This window comes from Varanus komodoensis, unplaced genomic scaffold (assembly GCF_004798865.1).
Source record: "Varanus komodoensis strain SLA01 unplaced genomic scaffold, ASM479886v1 scaffold25, whole genome shotgun sequence".
NCBI classification, from domain to species: Eukaryota; Metazoa; Chordata; class Lepidosauria; order Squamata; family Varanidae; genus Varanus; species Varanus komodoensis.
The window spans coordinates 4,586,606-4,611,910 of NW_025335661.1; the positions used below are offsets into that span (position 1 = coordinate 4,586,606).

At 38.7% G+C, this 25,305-nt stretch overlaps 1 protein-coding gene across 4 annotated transcripts in view; it reads left to right on the forward strand.

The window, feature by feature from the left end:
• Nucleotides 1–25,305, forward strand: part of PXYLP1 (2-phosphoxylose phosphatase 1) — a 67,532-nt gene that overhangs the window by 15,842 nt on the left and 26,385 nt on the right. For all 4 annotated transcript variants that reach the window (XM_044432806.1, XM_044432807.1, XM_044432808.1 and 1 more), the window contains 2 exons: nt 6,330–6,470; nt 21,967–22,128. In XM_044432806.1, the coding sequence (XP_044288741.1) occupies nt 6,392–6,470; nt 21,967–22,128 (241 nt within the window). In that variant the 5' untranslated portion in view covers nt 6,330–6,391. The remainder of the gene's footprint in view (nt 1–6,329; nt 6,471–21,966; nt 22,129–25,305) is intronic.

Here is a 25,305-nt window from a genome sequence, read left to right on the forward strand (position 1 = left end):
AGCTTCTAAACAATATCTTAAAATTTTGCACCAGAAATGTTCTTCAAACCTTGGGGAGGTTTTCTATCATCTGAAATAAAATTCAGATGTATTTCTCAAGAAAATAAGCTCCTAACTGGTTTGCTTATTAATTCTACCTTTGTGTCAAACGCAGTGTCTTAAATAATTACTTTTATGTTAACGTATGGAATAAATGCAATGGTTGGTATAAAATGTGCATTCCTCATGCATTTGGATAAAATAGGCATGAAGGTAAGGGTTTACCATTATTTTTGCTTTTTGAGATGCTGCAGTCTACCTTCCCCCACATGTCTGACAGTGTTGGCCACATTAAAAGCTTATAAATCTGTGTTCTGCTTATCTTTTCCTGAAATTTCATAGCCCATAGTGATGAATGCCATGACTTCAGGGATATATTGTAGTCTGCTGTGCTTGATCCAAGAATATTTATTCCTCGGGATACACTTTTTTCCTGGTTATGAAGAATTTGTACTATAGTTTATTTTAAGGGCCCGTGGCAACAGAAATAAACACACACACACAATTTTTGTAGACTGTTTATGCCCTAGTGTGTATTATTATGTACATTGTGTGCAAATGTTGTTTATTTATAGTGTACTGTATACTTTATTTTCATAAATAAAACAAGGCAAAGATACTTAGGACAAAACAGGCAAAGTTTAATGCACACTTTCAGTGTATGAGAGGGAAAAAGGATCTGGATTTATGTGCAATAGAAATTGTAATTTTGCACATTTGTTTACTTAGTCAAGAAGTAATTCAAGACTATGAACCCTCAGCAGGGGAGAACATGTGGAAATGTATGGACATCATCATTTTTCTCAAGACATTTGGTTGACTTTATCTCTCTGCATAATTTAAAAAGTGGTACTTAAGACTGGTCAATATGTATCCCAGTCCTCATGCTCCTGTCTGTGAACATACTTGTGTCCACTGATGAGTTTATGACCCAGTGAGAATTACAAAAAAGATGCCAAGTAGTATGAGCTATCACCAATGGAACTGCCAGCAGTTAGAGCTGCTTCTTAGTGCATAGGATGGTCAAACACTATTATGACAAGGAACCCAACATTCTGATACCCACTAATTCCACTAGGCAGTTATGTAGGGATCATAAAACCATAGTATAGTAGAGTTGAAAGGGGCCAATAAAGCACCTGGGTCCAACCTGCTACTCAGTGCAGGAGTCTGGGTGAAAGTATCTCTAGTAGATGTCTTTCTAGCTGCATCTTGAATGTCTCCAGTCTGGGAGAGCCCATGACCTACATAGGTAAGTGGTTCCACTGTTGTATTGCTCTCACTGTTTCTTGATGTTCAGCCAGAATTTGATTTTCTGAAACTTGAGCTTATTATTCTGTGTCCAGTACCCTGGGATGATTAAAAAGAGATCCCAGTCCTTTTCTTTGCTACAAATACCTTTCAAGTACTTGAATGCTATCAAAGCTCCCTTCAGTTTTGTCTTCAAGAGTAAGTATGCCCAGTTCTTTCAGGCTCTCCTGATAGGACTTTGTTTCTGATCCCCTGATCATCTTTGTTGCCCTCCTCTGAACCCTTTCCAGTTTGTCTGCATTTTCTTAAACTGTGGTGCCTAGAACCAAACAGAGGGGTGTTAGTACTCCCTGTGATCTGGAAATGATACTTGCATTAAAATAGCATTTGCCCTTTTTGTTGCCACATCTTATTGCTGACAATCCTCCTTGCTTGTAACCAAGTATCCTCCATCTAGTGCATTTTTTCATAGGTGAAGAACTCGGCATTCATCCCTATTAAAAGTCATTCTGTTGTTTTCAGCCCAGCACTCCAACCAGTCAAGATCACTTAAAATTTTGTTACTGTCTTCTGGGGTATTAGCTGTCCCAGACAATTTTATATCATCTGCTGATTTGGTAAGCATTCCCTGCACTTCCTCATCCAAATATTTAATAAAAATATGGAAGAGCACTGGGCCCAGGACTGAAACTTGTAGAAACTCAATTGTTACATTTCCCTGGTTACAGAAGGTGCAATTGATAAGTACTCTTTGAATCTATTTCTGTAGCCAACTGTGGATCCTCCTAATGGTTGTTCCATCTAGCCCACTTTCAGGTAATCTACTAATCATGATTTCATGTAGTACTTTGTAAGAAGCTTTATTGAAGTTAAGATATATTATGTCCATAGCATTCTCACAGTCTGTCAAGCAGGTTACCAAATCAAAAAGTGACATCAGATTAGTGTGTCAGGATTTGTTCTTGTCAAATCCACATTGGCATCTTGTAATCATTACATTATTTTCAACCTTACTTATAGATTGGCTGCTTATGATTGGCACCAGATTTTCCCGGACTAATATCAGACTGCAGTTTCTAGGGTCCTTCTTTTTTCACTTTTTGAAAATACAGAGAATTTTACCCCTCCACCTGTCTTCTGACATGAGATTTCTCAAAGGTAATAGTGGTTCTGAGACGACTCAGTTAAAAAGTCAAAAAATGGATTTTTTATAAAACTGTGTTACATAAGGATGCTTGAATGCCAGCTCAATGTATGTTCACATTTTCAAACTTAGCAACAATGTGCTACTCCGTGGGGTTTTCCTAGTTATCTTAATATGAATGCCATTTGTGTAAATCAGGAAAGCAACACATTTTTCTACAGTTTATCATTTACAGTTGGTTTCCATCTATATCGTATCACTTTGGTGTTAATTACTGCTTTAACATGGGCTGTTTCTTGTTTCATCAGCATTTATTAGAGTAAATTATTCAATGCAAAAGTATCAGGGATCTCACCAGGAAAATTTCGAAGTGTTAGGAAGAACAACTTAGTGTATAACAAGAATAACTAGGTTAAAGTTTTGTATCCTGAAAAAGTTAAGCTTGTAACCCTTCCAGAGAGTTCAGCTATTGGTTGATAGAGAAATGCAATAAATAAACAGATGGTGATGATGATAGCATTTATGCTCACTGTCCTTAAAGGCAATGGAGACCTGTTAGAACCTGTTGATTCCAGTGCTGATGTAGCCTTTCTGCAGTATATCTGTATGAGAAGGAACAACTGTTCTCAAGATGTAGTGTTCTGGAAACTTGGGAAAGCTCTTTCACTTTTACAGTAACTGAATGCATTGGGTTATATTATGTTTGGCCTGTTGTGTATATCTTTGGCTTTCTTCCGCATGTTGATTGTACTCATTCATGTTGTGGCAGTTACAAACATTTTGATCTCTCATGCCAGATAAGTACAGTAATTTCATGGAGGCAGACACTGAAGAGTGCTATTGATTATTATGGAGACAAGCCATTTTAATCAATCTATTTAAGCTGTTGCAGTAATTCAGTGCAATAATGTGTTTATGCTCTGTGTGAGACAGGAGGCTGATGTTCTAAAGCCGTCTTTTCCAACCAGGCACCAAAGTCATATTGCCTAGGGATAACAGGATTTTAGTCTAACACATCTGGTGGGCACCTGGTTGAAAGGTGATGTTCTAAAGTGGTGGAACAATGTGTTGTTTCAAATGATACAGCACCATCGTAGAAGTGACCAAACGCTGTTTTTGTATGATGGCTGGATGTGAAAACTGCTGCCTCCCACATCTGCTCTGGACAGGCCCACAAGCTGCCTTCCTGTTGTGGTATTTACTGTTGAAAGAAAGCTGATAGGGCTCTCTGGAACAACTTAGTGTTGTGCATTTCTGTATGTCTTTACCATAGCTATGGAACCTTGCTAGAGTTTGGTGGAAATTTTACGTGAACTATGCAGTTAGGAAGGGACACAAGGTGGGAATGGGTTGTAGGCAGGAGCAACTTGCATGGGCAGCAGTGGGAGTTTGTGGGATTCTTCTACATGGAACATTCAGAACGTAGCTGGACTGCCATCACTTATGAATGCTTTCACTTGGAATCCTGCATTCAGTATGGGGTTGGACCCACCAGCTCTTGGTCCCTTTCACATCTACTGTTCTTTGATTCTATTTTTCTAAGATTGTGATAGGCCCATGGAAAGATCTTCTAGTAGTTTCTGCAAATGGAGTGCATAACATAAATTAGGCTGCAAATCTGGAGCCAAGAAGCAACTGCAAAGGTAAACTCACAGGAATCAATCTGTGAACTCACAGTGAACAGAACATCACTGGAGAGGTTTAAAGATGCAAAGAACTTGTTCGCAGGCATATGCTACACATACATATATTCTGATGGGGTTGACATGGGCATACTTCAGAGGGAATAAAGGCCCACAGTAACATAGTTGTGGTGGAGCTTAGTTGATTAATGTGCAGAGTGGTTTGGGCAATTACACAAGAAGGAATTCAGGAGAATACAGGGAAGGAGGATGTGTTATGTCAGAAAGCAAGAGTATAAGCAATGAGGAGGAAGTTGAAGTGTTTGGTAAAACATACAATTGTTCTTAGGGCAAAGTAAGATGAACAAGTGACACGGGGAGGGGATAGGAACAGCCAAGAGCCATCAGGAGCACGACAGATACAGTTCGTAATGGCTTTATTCAACATAACTAAGTTGAATATTTGGGGATAAATGTATAATTGAAACATGAAATGTCATGGACAGGGTTGCCCTCAACAGGGGATTACCTCTATTAGAAAGATATAGGTGGTAATTTATGGACTATATTCTTCTAATAATGCACATCATGATTTCATTTCACGTTCCAAACTTTGTTAATTTTTGTTTTCTCTGTATTCTGTCAATTGGTATTATTGGTACTTTCCTTCTTGTTTTGTATCTATATGCTCTCTGACAGTTGAAAGCTATGTGTCCTCTGTAGCCTCTGTGACTCACACATATGAGTTCTGCTCCTGAGCAGGGCAACGTTCAGAACACGGGTCCTCAAACTACGGCCTGTGGGCTGGTTCCAGCCCACCATTCCCCTTTATCCGGCCCACCTCAGAGGTTTTGGACTCACTTGGAGAAAACGATCTCTGACGAGCAAGCGCTGCCTCGCTTCATGTGTGCCTGCTGCCACCTCTGCCGCGCCTTGCCATGCCTGCCACCGCCTCACTGGCCCGTGCCCACTGCCGCCACCTTTCAACTGGCCCCCTGTTGAAAAAGTATGAGGGCCCCTGGTTCAGAACATTGTAGAACTTTTCCTTCTTCTGTACTCAGGGTATAGCTCCTGTCTTTTTCACTAAGCTGTTGCATTACATATTTTTCCCTCCAGATAAACTTGAAAGTATTAAGTCAGTCTGTCATTTTGGTCTCTTTTGTTTATTGATGTCAATAACGTTCATTGCAATATTATTCAGCAGGTATTTCTCATTATTTTACTACATGGATGAAAGTCAGTATCAAATAATACACTTAGTAACTATAAAAACATTTAAATAAGAATTATCTTACAGCTGTGTACTCTGAAGAACATTATGCAAAGCAATGTTTTGTGTCTCATACAAAAGGAAGATACTTAAAGCATTATGAAAAGAATTTGTGCATATACTCTGTGACTCTTTAGGGTTTCATTTTTATTTATTTAAAGCTTTAATAACCTGGCCAACTACTAGTGTCTCAGGATGGTTTTACAATAAAAGCAACACAAATAAAATGGAGCACAGTATCCAACAATTCAGTATAATAAAACCCACATTAAGACTTATTAAACATTACATAATTAGGAAAATAAAAAGGAGGTTGTCTGGCATCAAAAAGAATAAAGCGTCAGCACCAGGAGAACCTCTCTGGGGAGCATATTCCATAATTGGGGTGCCACTGCATTGAAGGCCCTTCTCCTGGTAGCCAACTTCCTAATCACCTTCAAGGAGGGCTCCCAGAGAAGGATCTTTGCCTCAATTCTTAAGGGGCGGAAAGGCACATAGGGAAGGAGGCACTTCTTCAGGACCCAAGCTGTTTAGGGCTTTATAGGTCATCACCAGCACCTTAAATTGGGCCTGGACTTCAACTGACAGCCAGTGTAAACAGTAGAGGACTGGCATTATATGTAAATACGTGCTGGGCCCTGTTAACATCCTGGCAGCTCTATTCTGAACCAGCTGAAGTATCTGGACTGTCTTCAACATTTTAGGATGTTAATTTTCAATTACATACAATTGGTATAATGTAACAAAAGAAAATTGTAAATTAATCCATTTATTGTTGTAAAACATTACGTATTAAAATGTTCATAACCCCAGCTTTCAGTCTCAAAGGGCCCCAAAGCTCTTGAGCTTAAAAAACATTAAAAATCAAGAAGCAAAACCAAAGATTTGATGAAAATACAGAATATGATAGTTTTACAACTTTCTCTCAACTCTTTGGTATTTCTTTGAGTATGTAATTTATTGAGTGTTATTTCTAACAAATGTTTTGCGTTTGTGTTGACAGGACAGGAAATATCTTGACTATGAAGCTGAAACCATGAAGAAGTAGCAGGGGGAAGAATAATAATGTTTTTCCGAAATCGTTTTCTGTTCTTGTTGGCCTTGGCAGCCTTATTAGCCTTTCTGAGCCTTAGCCTACAATTCTGTAAGTATAACTCATCTGTTTACAAGGTTTGTGAGACTGTAAAGCCTTTACCCTCCTTTCATTGAATTCCTTGCAAGTGTCACATGGCTTCCATTAATCAAGCCTACAGCCTTGCTTGGATCCAGCTTTTCTTCATATGCCAAAGAAGTGGGGCTAGCTCAAAGGAAGGTGATATTGTGCGTTCGTCTAAGTAATAGAGGGAATCAGTGCCACCCTGTTTTCATGTTCAGAATGCACTCCATCCATGAATTCTACACAGTCCCCTAGTGAACCTAGTGTTGATCATAATAAAGGGTACAGGTGATCTTTTGGCATACTTGACATTCATTTTGAAATTTGGGGTGTGGTTCCTAGCCAAAAAAGATGTGTCCTGTCTGCATCGATAGTTGTGACAAATATTCTACTAAACAACAAATATCTTACCCAAACGATAACAACTATCCTATTAAAAACAGGGATTGCAAATTTTATTTATTTATTTATTTATTTATTTATTAATTAAAACATTTCTATGCCACCCCTTGCCAAGGCCATGAAAGAGTTGGATGCAGCACACTAAACAGCTCCTTCAAATCTGTGGTTTTTAGTGCCAGTAGAAAACAATTTCACAGAAGTCAGACTTTTTTTCCTATTTCTTTTGCTCTCTCACTCTGAATCACTACCTATACTTTCAGTCTCTCCCTCCCTTCTCCCCCACACAGAAAGACACACCAGCCATCTATCTTTCATCCAATTTTCCACATATGTACTCTATGCATTTGTCATTTTATTTGTTTTTCATATAACAAACTCAGAGTGTCTTGCATCATTCTTCTCCAGCTCTTTCTCCTCGTCTTCTGAGTCTTATGCCCACAAAAACAACCTAGTCAGGTAGGCTGGGCTGAGAGTCTGTGACTGGTCCAAAGTCACCCAGTTGGCTCCGTGGCTGAGTGGGGACTAGAACCCAGATTGCATGAGTCCCAGTCCTGTGCCCTTAACTACTACACCACACTGTCTCGTGTGTGTTTGTGTGTGTGTGTGTGTACGTGTACATACACATTGTTTGTCATTTGAAACTCATGGAAATACCACATTGACTTTTTTAAAGGATATCCTCCATAATCATGCTGAACCTTTTCCTCTCTTTCTAACATTCACACAACTTCTGTCCATTCAGACATACAAACACAATTCTTCCCAAATCATTAGGTTGCTCCTTCCTGGCTTCCCAACTCCTGGCTTCCTTGATCTCTGCCATTACAGCTGCCCTCCCTAGCGCTCTGCTGTTTTCTTTATAGCCATCAACCCAGCTTACCAAAAATAAATGACAATATGAGTCTTTTTCCCCCTTTTCTACCTCCTTTTTTGTGGCTGGGCAAACTTATAGAGGGAAGCCTGCAGCTGCCATCTTCAGTTCCTGCCCAGAGGCATTAATGAGAAATGGGGATCGTAGCAAGTAGAAGCTCTCACTGAATCCTCTTGAATTATATACTGAAATGTTTTGCATAACTAGAAATTAAATTGCAGTATTTACATTTTAAAGGACATGTAGTATATTCTTTAATATCCTTTATAAAACATGACATGTCAAGTTGATTCTCAATATGAAAGCTGAGAAAATTTATAAAAGGTAGCATACTGGAGACAAAGAAATAAATGTGTATATGTATTTATATTGGAACCTAAACATGGATTTCTTTCTTTGTACTTTACACAGTCCCATTTATAAGTTATTACAGTATACACCATGAGCAAGTGGTGTGCTTGCTCATAAGTTGGCCTTAGCTAACTAGGTATGCAGGTACATGCTCTGGAACAATGATAGCAAAAAGATTTTCCTATGATTCGTCAAAGCAGTGCTGAATGTTGTTTGTCTGATCTGTCAGGTTTGTCTCTCAAGAGTATTGCATTGGTCTTAACAGTATTAATTGAATGTTCTTTAGATGTTGGAATGTAAATTCTTGCTTAAAACATGTTAACATCCCTCTCATTTTCAAATGGATTGGTTTGACATATAACACAGCTGCTGTGTGGTTTGATGAAATCTGGCTTCTTGTGCCTGAACATCCATGCAAACAGCCATGGCTTATTAAACAGCTACAGTTGCAAGTTGAAACCATGGTTTGCAAAGGGAGAATGAATAAGGAGGGGGCATTCCCTGTCTGCCAAGCTGTGGTAGTGTAATGTCTGAAACAGAACATTGTATATTTCTTACAGTAACTGCATTATCTGTGCCACCTAGAGTCATATCAACTCAGTTTGCTTACATTTACTGATATGGTTCCATTAAAATTGATTGCATAAATCATTTTAAACATCATTATTTTGGTTTTAACTCAGAATAATTGTACAGTAACAAACATTTGCTTATGTTTATAATAAATAAAAGATATCACAGTAGTTTCAGTTCTATTTAAAAATAATGCCTTCCTAGATTTGTGAGATCTAATGTTTTTGAGGAAGGGGCTGGAAACACATGCTGTTAAACTGAAATTGGCTGAACCATAAAATAGAATGAATAAATTCTGAATGCATGATACATCTGAGATGATAAATGCTACATTTTTAAAATGTGGAAAAATAAAGCTGACTGTAATGTATCTGTTTTACAACTGGAAGGCACCAACCTGGGGATGGTTGACTTAGATGAAGTGTTGGGTTGACCTTTTCCCAGTGAAGTCCATTAATTCTGAAATCCAGCTATTCCGGAATAGGGTAGCACACCTGCTAACAAGGACTGGCTTTCGTGAACATGTCACACCAGTCCTGTGCAGTCTATGTTGGCTGCCAGTTGCCATCTGGGCCTAATTCAGTGTGTTGAACAATAACATGCAATTCCCTGAATGGCTTGGGGCCAGGATGTCTAAAGGAATCTCTACCTTCATATGTCCCTGCCCAATCTCTGAGGTCTTCATTTGAATTCCCCCAAATCTCTCCCCCTGGAGAAGTAAGGAGAGGGCCTTTTTGACCCTATCCAATGTCTGGTCAAGCATGTACCTCTCCCCTTTCATTCTTTTTGCAAGCATGAACTCAAGCCTTCATGTATTCATGTTTACTTTTCCACAATTCCAGCATACTAATTTAATTCTCTATTTTTTTCCTGACCCCCTCGTCTTATTAATTCCTGTGTGGCATTAGATATGTTGCCCCATTCAGTCGCTTGCCCATGCAAAACTAGAGCATGTCTGTTGTTCTTCATGTCTAAGCCCTTCAGTGTCATGGAAGGCACCATTTTCAGTGGTGATTACATCACTTTGTCACACCAGTGAGCTCTGTGCACTCTGGGTGCTCTGGGTTGATCCTCCATCATGATTTTTTTCATAGGGGCAAAGTTACGCTTTGGCCGTGATTCTTCCTGCCCAAAGTAGTTTACAGCTTTCACTTTAATAATGTTATTATATTGCTTCTCTTTCCCATCCTTATCATTAGAATCAGCTCTAAACCCTTGATGTTTGACAAGAATATGGTCTTGGTCTGAATTCATCCATTGCCCACAGTAACTACTTTTGTGTTAAAGCAGCAGAAATAGCTTCCAGTTTCTTCCCAAAGATTTGCATCCTGGGTAGTTCAGATAATTGCCTTTTCATATCAGTTGGCTGGCTTGGAACTTTTGGGACTGTTAGCAGCTTGATCTACCCAAGGAGTTGCAGCCTCATCTCCTGTCTGAGCTGGTGGGCCCTTGCTATCATTAGGGAGGGTTGCTGCCTTGTTGACTTCATCCACGTTCATCTAACTTTACTGGCTTGGTGTCCATGCCAGAGCTGACTGCTCCTTTGGAAGGGCAGTGCTTTCTCCAGTGCTTCAGTAGTGACATCACCACCAGTAAACCAGCTGGTAATTATGCATGTGTGTGATGTACAGAGACTATAAAAAACTAAAAAGACAGAAAAGTGTGCAAGATGATTTTGAATGCTCAGGAATTTAACTTCCAAATTGCATGCTTTTTTTTTTGCCCCCCAGTTCCACAAAAATTGCAGAAAGGCAGAATTTAGGAAGGTCTTTTATAAGCTCCTATGCTTTGATGAAACTAGTCTGATTGCATATGTTAAGTTTATCTTGAACAATTCAATGAATAATAATCTTTTGGAAATGTATAATAGGTGGCAATCAGTGAGATCATAACTGAAAATGTACTGTATTTTTCTGTGTATAAGATGCTACTTTTTCTTAAAAACATTTACTTAAAAATGAAGGTGTGTCTTATACACGGGGGGCCGCTGGTGCGCCGGGTGGGGGGGTGGCAAGTGCGGGTGGGGGTGGCGAGGTGCTGCGGGGGGCAGCAAAGCGGCACGAGTGTGCAGCAGCAGCTTGTTTGCTGGAGATAAGAAGGAAAAGTGGGGGGGCATCCTATACATGGGGGCATCTTATAGACAGAAAAATACAGTAAATAAAAAGAAACTGTGTGTGCAGCCTGTTTTATCAGTAAAACAGAAAAGTAAATGAAACAAAATTACTTGTTCATGTAAGGCACAACTTTTTTTTTCTTGTTAAAAGCCACATTGCCTCATAGGTAATCTGTCTGGGGCTGAATGGTTCTGCTCCGAATCCAAAATTCACGGGTTCATCTCCTTTGTCTTTCTTTTGTCCTTCCCTTCTGTCTCTTTATCCTGCAGGCTGCCATTAGAGGGCAGAATTATGGTTGCCAGAGTTCTGATTTGACTGCATTCAGATGTCTTTTGAAATAATCTAAAATCATTGTTGACTCTCATGTCAGCTCCATAGCTCACTCTACTACCATGATGTGTTGGGTGCTCCTGTTAAATATAACAATATTTATATATTGCTTAATATTTAGAAGAGCGTAATGAAGCTTCTAAATTCTGCAAAATGTGTTGGGCTAGATATAGAGTCATGTTTTGTGTTGATCTATTGTGTTAGTCATGATTTAAATGGGTTTTATCAAAGCATGATCAAGAGTGCAGTCCTATGCATTAGAAGTAAGTCCTGCAACTTCCGGAGATGCACATTCCACAAGTGTTTTAGCTGTGTTACACATCTAGCAGTTTTCTGACTTAGACAAAACCTTATTAGAGAGACTTTGTGAGTCTAAAAGGCATAGAAAAAGAGGCTTTGCTGAATAAGGGAAAGAGACTAAAATGGCAGCCTCTTAAACAATCCAGTTTCCTATTCCATTCCTGCTTAACACTGTGTGCATCATTTATTCCCCAGTAATAAGTATTTATAAACACCGTTTATATGACTTATTGGTTATAGGAAGTGTTTCCAATAGAGAAGGACCTTCTGAAGCTGTAAACACAGCAGGGCCAAATCTAGATTCTTATAATGTTGCAGTTAGTATTACTATTCAGCTGTAGCTGGCAAATTGTACTTGGCATGCAGTCAAAAAAGATTAAAAACTCAGTAGCAGCCACTAGCTGTCCAAAGTGAAAATCAACATATGTCCAAGAGTGCACCAAAACATTTTCTTACCAATTTTTAAACCCAGGTTGCCTCATAGAGTCAATTTAGTATGAAAAAATGGACCAAATGTAATTGGGGTGATGTTGCATATAGCATACATCTCTTGACATTTATAATTGTGGGAAGAACCCTATGCATGTTAATGAATGCTATCTACAAGAAGATTACATAACTGATGAAGGTGAAAAATCTAAGTGATAATGTAGAATCAGTAAACACATTGGAATTGTAGGACTTACTTCCCTCAAAAGATGCATTGGATTGTGGCCTAAGTAATTTATTTGAATCCAGAATGGCATGAGTTGTAGGCAATATAATTTTCTTTTCCCTTTCTTTGTACAGCAACTTCCTGTGCTCTATGAATAGTCCCTCTAGAGGACAAGCTCATCCTCCTCTGCAGGCCTCCACATACATCTTGCAATGTTTTGGATGCTTCCCCAAATCCGGGGGGATGCTGCAAGGGGGAAGGGAAGATATGAAAGCAAATGATCACTCAATCTGGATCCAGTCCAATAAATGTTACACAACAGTTCTATTGTTACATAATAGTTCTATGCAGTCTTCCTTATTGTGAGAGCTGGATGCTAATGTATTAGATCCCGCATCTGTATATTTACCAGTTGCCAGTTTTCTTTTCCCCTTCCCTTCCCTTCCCTTCCCTTCCCTTCCCTTCCCTTCCCTTCCCTTCCCTGGTGCTTTTTGACTGCTTTGATATTTACATTGGCAGAACGTCTGTTGCTTTATCTTTAGCATATGTCTTGATAGTGTATGGAGTGCCATCACTATCATCCTTCAGCTGTTGGTGCCTGTGAGATTTTTTCACGTCCAGCTTGGTTCATTCTGTTGGAGACTACTCGAGAGAGTATTTTTTCATTGCTTATGTTTGCTTCTAATTATACTTCATGTTTGTATGGGATTAAGGTTGCATACTACAGAAACTATTTCTTTTTAATTCTGTTTTCACAATCTCTTACCAGAACTGCCTGTGCTTTAACTAATAAAGGACCTAACAAGGTGACAGATGAAAACTTGTTTTTACCCCATAAGTTCATGAGATATGGGAAAGTTCGGGTCTGTAACAACATTTTAGTTGGAAGACTTCACCTAGAGGTCATTTAAATAATGTGTTACTTTTTTATTTTGTAACACATGCTACCCCTTAGAGCTCCAGCCTAGCAGTTTGCATTTGTGGTTGGGTTCTTTTAAAGATTCCTGTAAATATGCAGGTGGAAGCAATTCCAAATCATTCACAGACCATATTCAAAGATGACCCCTGTGCTGCAGCTGTCTAGGAATTCAGCTTATGAGATGATCTGCAAGGAAATTGTATTTATTAAATTTTAGCAAAACATGTTTCAGCTGAATTGGACCTTAAATTGCCATTTATAATTGAAATACATATGCTTCAGGAACTATGCTTTGATACATATCAGAAATTCAGGAGGGGTTGGTGGAGGCAGGGGAGAATAGTGGTACGCATCAGTAGGCAATAGCTGTATATTTTGAGGATGTCAAATATATTATTGCTAAATAAATAATTTCTGTGAAAATTCAGAACCTTAGCAAATGCATGTTTTCTGAATGATTAAGTATTTCACTCCAGCCGTCCATTTCTGTCATGAAAATTCTGCCCCTCAATAATGTTAGGAAGCAAATGCAAGAATGGATGCTATGCACAGAACCGTAGTGTATAATTCTGTGACACTGAACAGCTGTATTTGGTTACAAATATTTTAAAATGAACCTTCCTCCTAGATATTAGGAACAATCTAGGAACATGTGTTCAGATGGTCATCTTAAATGCACAGTAGCATCCACCATAATTAATTGGGTCTGTTTAGTTCTATATAACTTCTTCGTAGTGGTAAGTTCTATATATTTAAGTTTTGCATATGTTCTATATAATAGTTCTGTATAATAGTCCAAATTAAATGCCCCAGCATGGTGACTCCTATTAATAATCATAAATGTTAAGAGCATTTTCAGTTTTCCACATGCCAGCCTTTATGTAACCAAAGTTACACCACCTATGCCCAAGGAGAGTTATCAGCGGAATTTGGGGAAGCCTCAAAATCCAGAAGTACCCACTGCCTAGAAAAATCTTTAAGGAAAAAAGCAGGGTAGAACTTGCTTCCTAAATCGCCCAATAAGAACTAATGGGGAAATGGAGAAGCTGAAACCTTGAGGAGGAAACATTGCACACTGAAATATTCTCTTACAACTCCTATATTTTCCCTAAGGTTCAGATTTTCTTCTTTCTTAGAATCTCTCCATGCTTATCCTCCTACCTCTTGGTAATGAATGTTTTTGCATTTGTTGAACTTTAATTTGCTCACCTGATGCCTGTGCTAATCTGCTTGTTGCCAAGCAACCATATTCTTGTTTTGTAGCAGTGTTTTGAGTTTTCATCAAGTTTTTTCTTCCTGCAATTGTTTTAATTTTTTTTGTTATTTTGTCAGTTTTTTTATGACTTATCTGATGCTCTACATCTATCTCAAATGACATATCTGCTTTACTGTGTTCAGCTTTTGCCCTCCTTTCCTACTGGCTCATATAAACATAAATATCAAAGCCTAGAATTGAAACAGGTTATCATATTCACAGATTTTTAGAATCTTGAAAAAACTATTAAAACACTTGTGTTTTACATGGGAATTTTTCTAAAAGAGAAGAAGATATGAAGCTGTGCACTTTTCAATAAAAATAGTCTTTTCATGGAATAGTAGGTGTCATTTATGATAATATAAAGCATCTTCTAACAACCTGTGATTAAAGATGTTTTCTTTCTATTGGGGTTTATCTAACCCCCATGAAAATAACACCAGTAAATTCAGATATCACATTAGTGAGAAGAACTTCATCAGACAATCTTAAAGAATTGTAACAAATGGGACAAGGTGTTTCTTCACATAACTGAGTCCCAAGCTGTTTAGTGCTTTAAATGTCCCTGCATGTTCTCTTTTGGAAACGTAGTTTTGCATACACACTTTCATGCATACAAACTGAATTATTTGTTGTTGTTTCTATAGTAGTCACATTTTATAGCTTTTCTCAAAAGCTGTTCAACCACAGTGCAGAGATTATCCTACATACAATAGGAGAATCTCTCATGGTCTACCTGTAGAATGCTTTCCTAGTCCACTGCTTTTATTCTAACCACTGAGCAGGCTAAAACTATGCTCTCATTATACCAACAACCACTATATCAGTGACATATGTAATGTAGTTGTCAACTTGAACATTCCTGCAAGCCTTAACCATAAAACAGTCATAGAAACGAGTACTGAAAAAATGTCAGTGCCATGCCTGTTAGCATCAATCAGCAACCAAGGTGTTGATAAAATCAGCCCTCTTTGCTCACACAACATGCATAGGCAGCCTGGAAGTTCTGACAATGCAGGCCAACCATGTCACAGCAGGCAAGAGTAGAAACAGACATCTGTGAGCATCGATGGATTCATATCTGCAGACAGCATAGGCATTCTAGTTATGGGCAGCATTTTTGACTAAAAGCCTGAATAAATAGAGAAAAGAAGAATGCCATTCTGTATGCAGCACTGTATGACTTAAGGAAAGCTTGCAGGAGGCAGCAGCAGTAGCTTTCTGATAGCTAAGAGGGAAATAGCACTGTGATAATATAGGAAGATGTGTTAATCTTACCACAGGGAGGCTGAGGTAAGCTCATGAAGGCAAAGCTTATTTGCATTTTCTGCTATCAACTGTGACCTTAGATGCAAAACGAAGATGAAAGTAGTCACGGTGCCCAGGGACCATTGCTAAATAGACATGAATTAAATAGTAACTTAGGAGATAGCATGGTGAAACATTATAGGTTCAGTATACAAGAGGTCCCAGATTCAGTCCTGGCCATGGCCATACAAGAAAAAGGACTGGGCACTCCCCTGAAGAAGAGGAGCAATACAACCAGAGGAACAAGAACCAGTGGCTTTATTTGAGTAATTGTCAGGCCCATCTATATCTCAGGATGTTTCTGATTTTGCTCACCTCTCTTCATTTTAAAACAACAGCATTTCCTTCATATGCTTTTTGGTTGACTTCTCAGTTGCCTGCTATTCTTCTGCATCCTCCTTTTCTGCCCTCTCTCCCGTATACATTTTTTGCAGACTTCTGCCTGGCTTAGTAGACCAGTGGTAATCATGGTGGAGAGTAAAGTGTCCCACACTTCCCTACAACTGAAAAAACCTTTAATAAGATACAGCTTGAAGGACCATGTCCCCTGTCACAAACTGATGCAATGTCCCGAGTAGGAAGACTGAAATCTTTCTGCTGCTGCTTCTATTACCTCCTTATCCAAATTATACAGAACTAGTATTGCATTGTTACAGTAACAAATGAGGATCTTGTGATACCTTAAACTTAACTTGGGGTCATGTCATACATTTTCTAATGTGTTATTAAATATGATTATGTTGGTTGTTTATATTTTTTTTAAATTTGCAAACCACCCAGGTTTACACTTCAGGCTATGAGGTGGCATAGAAGTGCTAATAATAATAATAATAATAATAATAATAATAATAATAATAATAATAATAAGCAATTAGTCTCTTCGTTCTGCGTTCCTCATCCTTTATTTGGACCTAGACTAGAGGAGTTTGGTTATTGTATGTAATTTACATTACTTATTGTGCTAACACAGTTAACTATTGCAATAAATAGTACAATCATACTATTGAACATTGTACTCCCATTGCTCATGTATTGGTTGCTCTTGCTTTATTCTTTAGTATTCAGGCTGTTCAAGGACTCTGATCTTCACAGCTTCCACTGATAGCATTTAATACATGGAACCACCCACTTGTGCCTAATTCAGATTTTAGCATTTGGGTTTCCTCCATGTACTGCTAACCTTCACATTTGTTTCAGGTGGACCTTTGGCAAATAGAAATTGAGATGCAATTAACTTTTCAGCTGTCTTTTTAGTTCATGAAAACAGGTAGAATAGTTGATAAATTACTTTGAACTAATTCTAAGGAGAATGAGTAGGTGGAATAACTAATGCCCATGTTATTTTGCTCTAGGAGAATGCATAGAAAGACATTTGTAGAGATAAGCTTGTCACAGACTTAATTTCTGTCCTGCCTTGTGGAATAATCTCTGCAAAAACACATTTGAGTAGCGCTTCAGTAAGATGGCCAGTCTTGAGCTTGATGCTCAAGACTTTTACAACATTCTTTACTGCACACTTTACAAAAAGAGAAAAGAATCAGTGGATAACATGCTCCTTGCATGCAGAGTATCTTAAATAAAGATCCTTCGCTATTAAAAAGTCAGTCTTTTCAATCAGGACTAAGGAGAAATACAAATTTCAGGATTTCAGTTAGTAATTGATGCTTTACAAGGGGAGTCAAGCTCTCTCTCTTTGGGTAACCTAGGTCTCCTGAGGCAAACAGGGTGGCAACATGATTAAAAACACAAAATATGGGACTCTGGCCTTGGAAACATTGAGTAAGTACTGGAGTAGAAGGTGCAACAACAACAACAACAACAAAAAGGATAAAAGAGACTTGATAGTTGGGCTTAAGATGGTCAAAACAAATGAAAATACATTTGGCTTTGAGGAATAAAAAGAAAGCTCAGGGAATTTCTTTGCCATTTGCTTTGTTTTAAATCTAGCTGGCTGTATATGGTATGAGCTCTACAGCAAAAGATAATTAGTAGCTTTACATTAAACAAAATGTGTCAATTAGAGTGCCAGGAGTATCTAAGCTGTTGGCCATTCTAGTGGGAGGGAAATCTTCAGGAGTGGACCTTCAGGACCTACTCTCTGGATTGGCTGGTTTAATGGTGCCATCTTGAATTGGCTGGGCATGTTCTTTGTAATTAAGTAGGCTTTCGTATGTTTCCAGATATAAATGGGAACAACTCCTTTTAATCAGTGGAAGAAACATTAGTGTAGCAACCAAGTTTACATGATTAAACAACCCAGGGTTTGCAAACTATGTGTGAGAGTAAACAAGCATAGTGGATTTTTCCTGCTTCTGCTTTATGAAGCAACTGAGAAATGTTTCATGATTTGTGGACCCTGGCACACCAGCTTGTTTAATCCTAAATGACCCAGAGTTTAAACTCATGGTTTATTGCCAGGTTAACATTCTGAGCTGTTTAAATACTTCTGAACGCTAGGCTGTCACATCAAAACATTAGGAAGTGGAGGTAAAGTTGATGTGATGAACAGATGGGAAACTGTATGCTTACTTGCTCAAGAGGGGCCATAACTAATTGAATATTCATTACATTGTTGTTTAACCCAAAGCCATTTATTTACTTACTTACTTACTGCCCAGTAGCCAGATCTCTCTGGTCAGTTCACAAAAATTACACAATGTTATATAAAATTAACATGTAGAATTTAAAAACAATTGAAATTGCTAAAAAATGTGATACCTGGATCTAATGTATGATTAACATTAAAATCCCATCATATGCTGTCAGATGCTTTGGAGCAGAGTACTGTTTTAACCTGGCACCAAAAAGATAACGGTGTTGACATCCGGTGTGCCGCACTGATGAAATCATTGCACTTTAGGGGGGCTGCCACTGAGTGCTGACTGAAAACAGTTATACGGTTCTGACTTAGTGGGGTTGTTCATACATAATACAAATAGTTACTGTGGGGACAGTACACATGAGTTTGTGTCAGAGGCAGTTGCTCATGAGGTGATAGTGTGGTACAGCTGCACAAGCTGGGCATCTCAGCAACCATCAAGGTAGTGTGTGCAGTGGGTAATCTTACCAATAGGTGATTGACCAGGTGATGGGTATGGTGGTGGCATGGCGTGGTGGCTGCACTTGAAAATGATGTGGAAACTCTACCGACAACTCAGCCATTGCTAGGTGAACAAGGCAGTGGGAAATGGTGGCTGGAGCAGCCACTGGCTAAACCAGCAAAACATCAGAAAAAAATGCTGCGACCAACTTAAGACATAACAGGAAACAACATGGAAATGTGGCAACATTAGAACAAACCATTGGTTCTCCATGGTGAATCACAGAAACCAAATGTGCTTCTGATATTCACGCAGCAACAAGCCATTCCTGCCATGGCATCTTGTTATGTGTGAATGCAGCCAGTATGTGATCTGCTTCACTGGTACACATGGGTGTTGCAAGTGACTTTCTAAAGGAGCAATTGAATGATGGACTGTGGAAGTGACTGTTGATAATGTTTATCTTTAGACATCTGAGAAAATATTTGTAGAAACAATCAAAAGAAAATGACTGGAAAATGTTTCAGTGGTTTCTCTGTTGTTCCCCAGAGCTTCGTTCTTCCATATAACATATTTCTGGGATGAAGGTTGTTATTCCTTTGCCTGGATACTTATTTTAAGAATAAATAATATGCAAGATAATAAATTTAGTCTTCAAAAAAATCAGTGATTGTTGGTGTAAAATGACTATGTTTGGTTATTTCTCTTTGAAAACTCCACTTGGATACAGTGAAATGATTTGGTCTCTCTCTTCTGAATCCTTAGCCAGGATTAACTCTGCATGATTTGAAGAAGTACTCTTAACTTCATTGGATGGCCCTGGGTGATAGTATTATGAGAAAGGAAGAAAGTCCTCTCTATCCATGTTCTCAGGAACATGCATGTATTTTTTACTGCTGTCACATAGTTTCTCTTTCACTATTCCAAGCTTAAGAGCCCTAAACACTGTAATCTTTCCTCACAATCACCTGTGCCTGCCACTTCTCACTGTCCTTTTGATCACTTTTTCTAGTTCATCTTTTAGGTGAAGCAGCTGGCATGGTACACAGTGTTTGAAACAGAGATGAATCAGCAAATCTTCAAACTTTTCAAAGTTCTTTTAATCCCTTCTCAACTATCTGTCATATTACAAGCTTTGTTTTCTCTTTTCACATGAAAATTCATGCATGTTTTTGTGGTATTTTCCCAAATGTATGCAGCAATTATAAGCAGATGCTTGAAATGTATTCTTCTTCCATTGATGAAAGCATATTTGCTTTCACATTTTGCAAAAGCATGCATTTTTCAGGCACATTTTTCAAATGAGTGAATGTAGTCAAACTCATTTTTTGCATTGTAAATTGCATTGCAAACTTGGAAATGTATGGACATTGACCGCAGATTGCCTCCATTGCAAAGTGGCTTGCTAGTTTTATTTTTTAATAATGCTTTCCAAAAAGTTATTTCGAACAGATGTTAGACTAGCCAATCTATACTTCCTTCAGAATTGACATTAGGTTGGTCACTGTCCGATCCTCTAGTATAGAGACCTGTTTTAGGTATATGTTACACATTCTTCTTAGAAAACCAATTTCATTTTGGGTTCTTTAAGGAATTTCAGATGGACTTGCTGATTTGTTTTTAACTTTGACAATTTAGTCAAAATAAAGTTTAATACATTAAGGAATTTGGATGGTCAGTAAATAGAACTAGCTGCCAGGCTTCAGGATGTGTATTATAGTCAACATGAAATATATTAATTAGGTATGATGATATGACTTTAGAAATAAGTCCAGCATGGCAGCCGTTCTTAAACAGGCACAACAGATGGCAAGATACCCTGTAGAGTGTTTCCTTGCTTCTAAATTGGCCATGTTATACATTAACAATTCTCCCCACTCCATCTGCATCTTGTCTGTCTCTTCCAGGATATTTTTTTGTGTATCTGCCAGTGTGTTTTCTTAACCATTTCCTTATACAGCATATTTTTGCCTTTTATTGTGTTTCCATGCTTATCAGTTCCTTGTTTGCATGTTCTACTTTAAATGACAAGTATCCTGCTGAGAGATCATAGAATTTTTTCTTTGTAGGGAGAGGGATAATTAAGTTTGAGTAGTTCCCTCTGTGCATATTTTGTGTCTCAAGGTGAGGAAAAATTGCCACGTAACCATTTTCAAAAATTGTTTGCTATGTGACCTACTTCTTAAGTCAATGAGAACAGTTCTACGTAGACTGGTTGCATGGAGCTGAAAGAACTGTCTGTGTTTAAAGCTAACATTCAGAAAAAGTTCCAGCCTCTTTGATTATGTACTGTTTGGGCACTATTTGGGGTTCTAAAGGGAAAAGAGAAAGGAATATGGATTTACTTTTTTTCCTTCTAATTCTAGGTAAAGGTTTGATGCTATGAACTTGCTGATTTTGCTGCAGCACTTTTGTTTATTTTGTAACGCTTGCATGGTTTGCTATTCTAATACCAGTACTCACAGTAAAAGGAAAATATGTCTTATTTTAATGTTTTTCAGCTCTCTGAAAATATATGAGAGTGTCAGTTATATTAAGATGCAACAGTTTCTAACATTGATTAGGTTTCTTTCACTAGAGCTATCCTTCTTCTGAAGAGATTTTATTGTATTTTTTACTGTAGTATGTGTATCCTGTTTATTGAAATATATAACACTTAATATTAAAAGCACTGGGATTTTTATGCGACCCTTCTAGAATGTTTAGAGTAACATTTAATTATTAATCTAAAACTAGGGAGTAAGGAGTAATGACAGATATATTTTGTAATATGCAGCTATGTTGAATATTCTAGTGATTCTAGTGATTTTTCTGGGGTGGGGGAGTCAGAATGTGGCTATTAGGGATTCTGCATTTCTCTGTTTTGCTCCTGTTACTGGTTCCCATCTTGCTATATTGCATGTTTTGTGATAAGTTATATGTAATAGGAATGTCATTTGTGGCATTTGTGTTTTTAAAGAATTTCTTCCGTTAGCAGGATTACATTGATTACTTATGGGAGAGGGGGCTAATTCTGAGCAAAAAGAAACTAGAATTAAGGAAACTTGGAAGGCTATTATTATCCAGGATTAAATTACTTAAAAATGACTCTAATTCAGTGAACTGTTCCATCAGTTTGAAATGTTCTCATTTTCTTAAGTATTTAATTTTAGGTTTCCTACTAATTATTTGTTCTCTTTGCCTTCTTATCCAAAGACATTGAGGAATTACTAGATGACTACAAAGTGGTCTAAATGTATTTTACAGCAGGAATCTGGTTTATTTATATTGATTTTTTGTTTTGGGTTATTAAAATAAATGTTATAGTATTAAGATAATCCAGCAAAGCCAACCTGCCATGAATATTGCTTTTTCATATCTTTTAGTGCACTTGATTCCTGTTCATCCAGTTAAAGAAGATGGTCTGAATACCAAGAATCGAAAAAGAATAATGCCTAATCCACTGACAGAACCACCTGCTATAGATCCAATTTATGAAGCCCAGTTTTATTGTAACATTCCCAGCATACCTGAACGTAGTATGGAAGGTAATGTTTTGTTTGTCTGTTTTTGTTCCTATGTTCCTGTTTTGGAGTTTCATCTTTAAATTATAGCTTTCCTGATACAGCACGCTCTCAGAAAATTGTCAAGTAGAAGGAAGTTGCAGTAGTATTTAAAATCAAAGTATAAAACCCAGCCCTCACCTCCTAATTTAATCTTAGTTATCAATGATCTGCTCAAATATAAATGGGCCTGCTGATCAGAGCAAGGGCCCATCTAGTCTAGCATGTTTCCAAGAATAGCCAGTAAAATATTCTAGGAATCCTCCAAGCAGACATAGGAATCCCCTTTGACCTGACTCCCTCTGCATCTGAAGGCTCCACTTAGCTATGACTGATCACTCCATGAATTAGAAGCTGAAACTTAGGAAAGCTTTACATATTCTTTTTTAAGTAGAATCAAAGTAATTTGAAACACAAAGTGTATATCTAACAAGTATGAAACATTAAAGTAATCTAAGCCAGAGGCTGTCATGGCGTCTTGTAGCAATGATGTTACTGTGTCTGGGGATAGGGGGACCTCAGCACCTCCCCCTTACCTCTGTTCAAGAGAACACAACAAAAACTGCCAGTTCTGCAGTTTAATAGGGAATTAACCATTCTGGGTACAATGTGCTTGACAAGGAGAAGAAAGGAGACTCTGCTCCCAACACAGAGTTCCTTCAGATTCCCTCAGTTTAGGACAGAGAGCTCTGTCCACCTCACCAGTGCTCTCCACTCTCTGCAATCCCTGAATCCTAAACAGGGTGATGCCCCTAGGAACACACCATATGTTTTTGCCTTATCAGTGTAAATGTTCTGAAGCCTTCATCTACTGTGGTTAGGCTGGGCTGTCTGGGGGCATTGCAGAAGGTGGAACCAGCTGGGTCTGCCTTGCCCCTTCCTGGGTTGTCAGGGAACATCCAGTTGACCTGTAGCCCTGTGCCGCTTCCATGGGGCTCCAGCGTCACGTCTTTGCACCTCTTCCCTTGAACTGCTGCCTTGCTGTCTGCGTCTCTCTCAGCCACCAGCACCATCAAAGCCACACTCTGCTGTGCCACCTCCCGTGTCTTCCCATTTTCTCCCGTTCCCCACTTTACCCCCACCACTGCATCCAGATCTTCCTCATCTTCCGGGATCAGTGTTGCAGTGAGGTAGGTGATTCTCCATGGCTCCCCCAACATGCTTGCTCACTGCTCCATGTCTGAAGACTCTAGTGAGAGGGGAGCTACTTCCACTGTCACTGCTGATCCTCTCACTGGGATCCACTTGCTGTGCACCAGGTGGGAGACAGCAAGCCCTGATAATTCTTCACAAATGAATTCTACAAATTTTGCATTATGTGAAGAACTTTATTTTCCTTGGACTGAATCTACTGTCCATTGATTTAATTGGATAATCCTGCATTAATCCTGAACATCTCAGATAGGGTTGGAAAAATTCTTGCTTGAAATGCTGGGGAACTGCTACCAGTTACTGTGGACAGTACTGGGCTAGATGGGCTAATACATCTCAGTATAAGGCAGTTTCCTATGTTTGCACAACTTGTAGTGTTGTATGAGGAAAAAAAGAACCCTTTCTCTTTGTCTTTAGCATGCATAATCTGCAAAATTCAACAGATGCTTTAGCTTTCCATCATAGGGGAAGTTCATCTTGGCCATTTTAGTTAGTGATAGGGATGAAAGGACGATTTGAAACAAGGAAACAGGAAGAGTAAAAAAAAAAAGTAACAAAGAAAATTCCTTAACTAAAGGAAGAGGAGGCTGAGATCGGATAGCAGGAGGGAATTGTCACCTGGACAAGATAGCAGGAAACTTGCTCAATGACCTCATGACTTAACAAACGCAGCCTGCATAGGAAATAAGCTCATTATAATTCACCTGGGAGGGACGAAGTGTGAGGGAAGAACAGGTATCAGAGTGGCACAGGATAGGTGGATGGAAAGGATTTGTAACTTCCCAGTACTCTGCCCAATGAAGGAAAAGAAGAGGGAAGAAGCGGCCAGGGGCAGGGCATAAAAATGGGATGTGAACATGAGCTGAGTGAGCTGGCAAGGGGAAAGAAAACCCTTCACTCCCTTTATTGCAATAAAGTTTCAAAAAGAACTCCCTGCATGCTTGGAATGTTTTCCTCTTCTGAAGGAAAGGAAAGATTATTTCTAACAGTTAGATCACTTCAAAATCTATAGTATCAGTGTTAAGATGAACGATTCACAATGCTGCACAGTATTCCAAATGAAGTTGAACCATAGAATGAAAATTATATGTTTTGGCATTATAGTTCAGTGAATGTATATTTTGAATCAGTCTATTGTGATCCCTTACTTACTGGGGAACTGGGTCTCTTCAGCCTGGAGAAGAGGAGACTCAGAGGGGATAAGTTGGTGACATACAGGTATGTGAGGGGATGTCACATGGAGATGGGTAGAGACCTGTTCTCCCCTGTAGAGGAAGGCAGGACGTGCTCCAATGGAGCAAAGTTCAAGGAGCCAAGGTTCCATTTGGATGCCAGGAAGCCCTTCCTGACCGTTAGGAGCCCGAGGATGTGGAATGGGCTTCCACGAGATGTTGTTGAGGCCCCATCGGTGAGGGTGTTCAAGGATAGGCTGGACGTGCACATGGTGGGCATGTTGTGAGCGGAGCCGGCTGGTGCCGGAGATCATACTAGATGGCCTGAGAGGCCCCTTCTGACTCGCTCTGTTTCTATGTTTCTATTTTCAAAGAAGTTACTTCTGTTCCAGATTTTATCAACACACACACACTTTTCCAACACACAACACTACATAAATTGAATTGTGTTTGCCATTTTGTTGCTATTTCAAACAATTTATGGAGATTTGTCTGGAGTTCTTGTTAGCTTAATGTTAATTATCTAACCCTAATTAGTTATCTTCCATGAGCTAGCTATATCAGTGCTGCCAAATAATGTATGAATATTAAACAGTTCTGGCCCATTTAAGCTCAGCTTATTGGGAAATCCTATTTACTTACTTTCTATGCATCCATTTTGAAAAGGATATATTTGTTATCTATATTTATTGTGTTTTAATCATAGGAGGTCCTGACATTCCATAACAACTTAGTTGATTCATAGTTATTCATGTCAGAAGGGAGTTCCACTGCGATCAGTGAAACTTGCTCCCAGATAACTGGGTAAAGGATTGATGCCGCAAAAGACTTGAGTGAA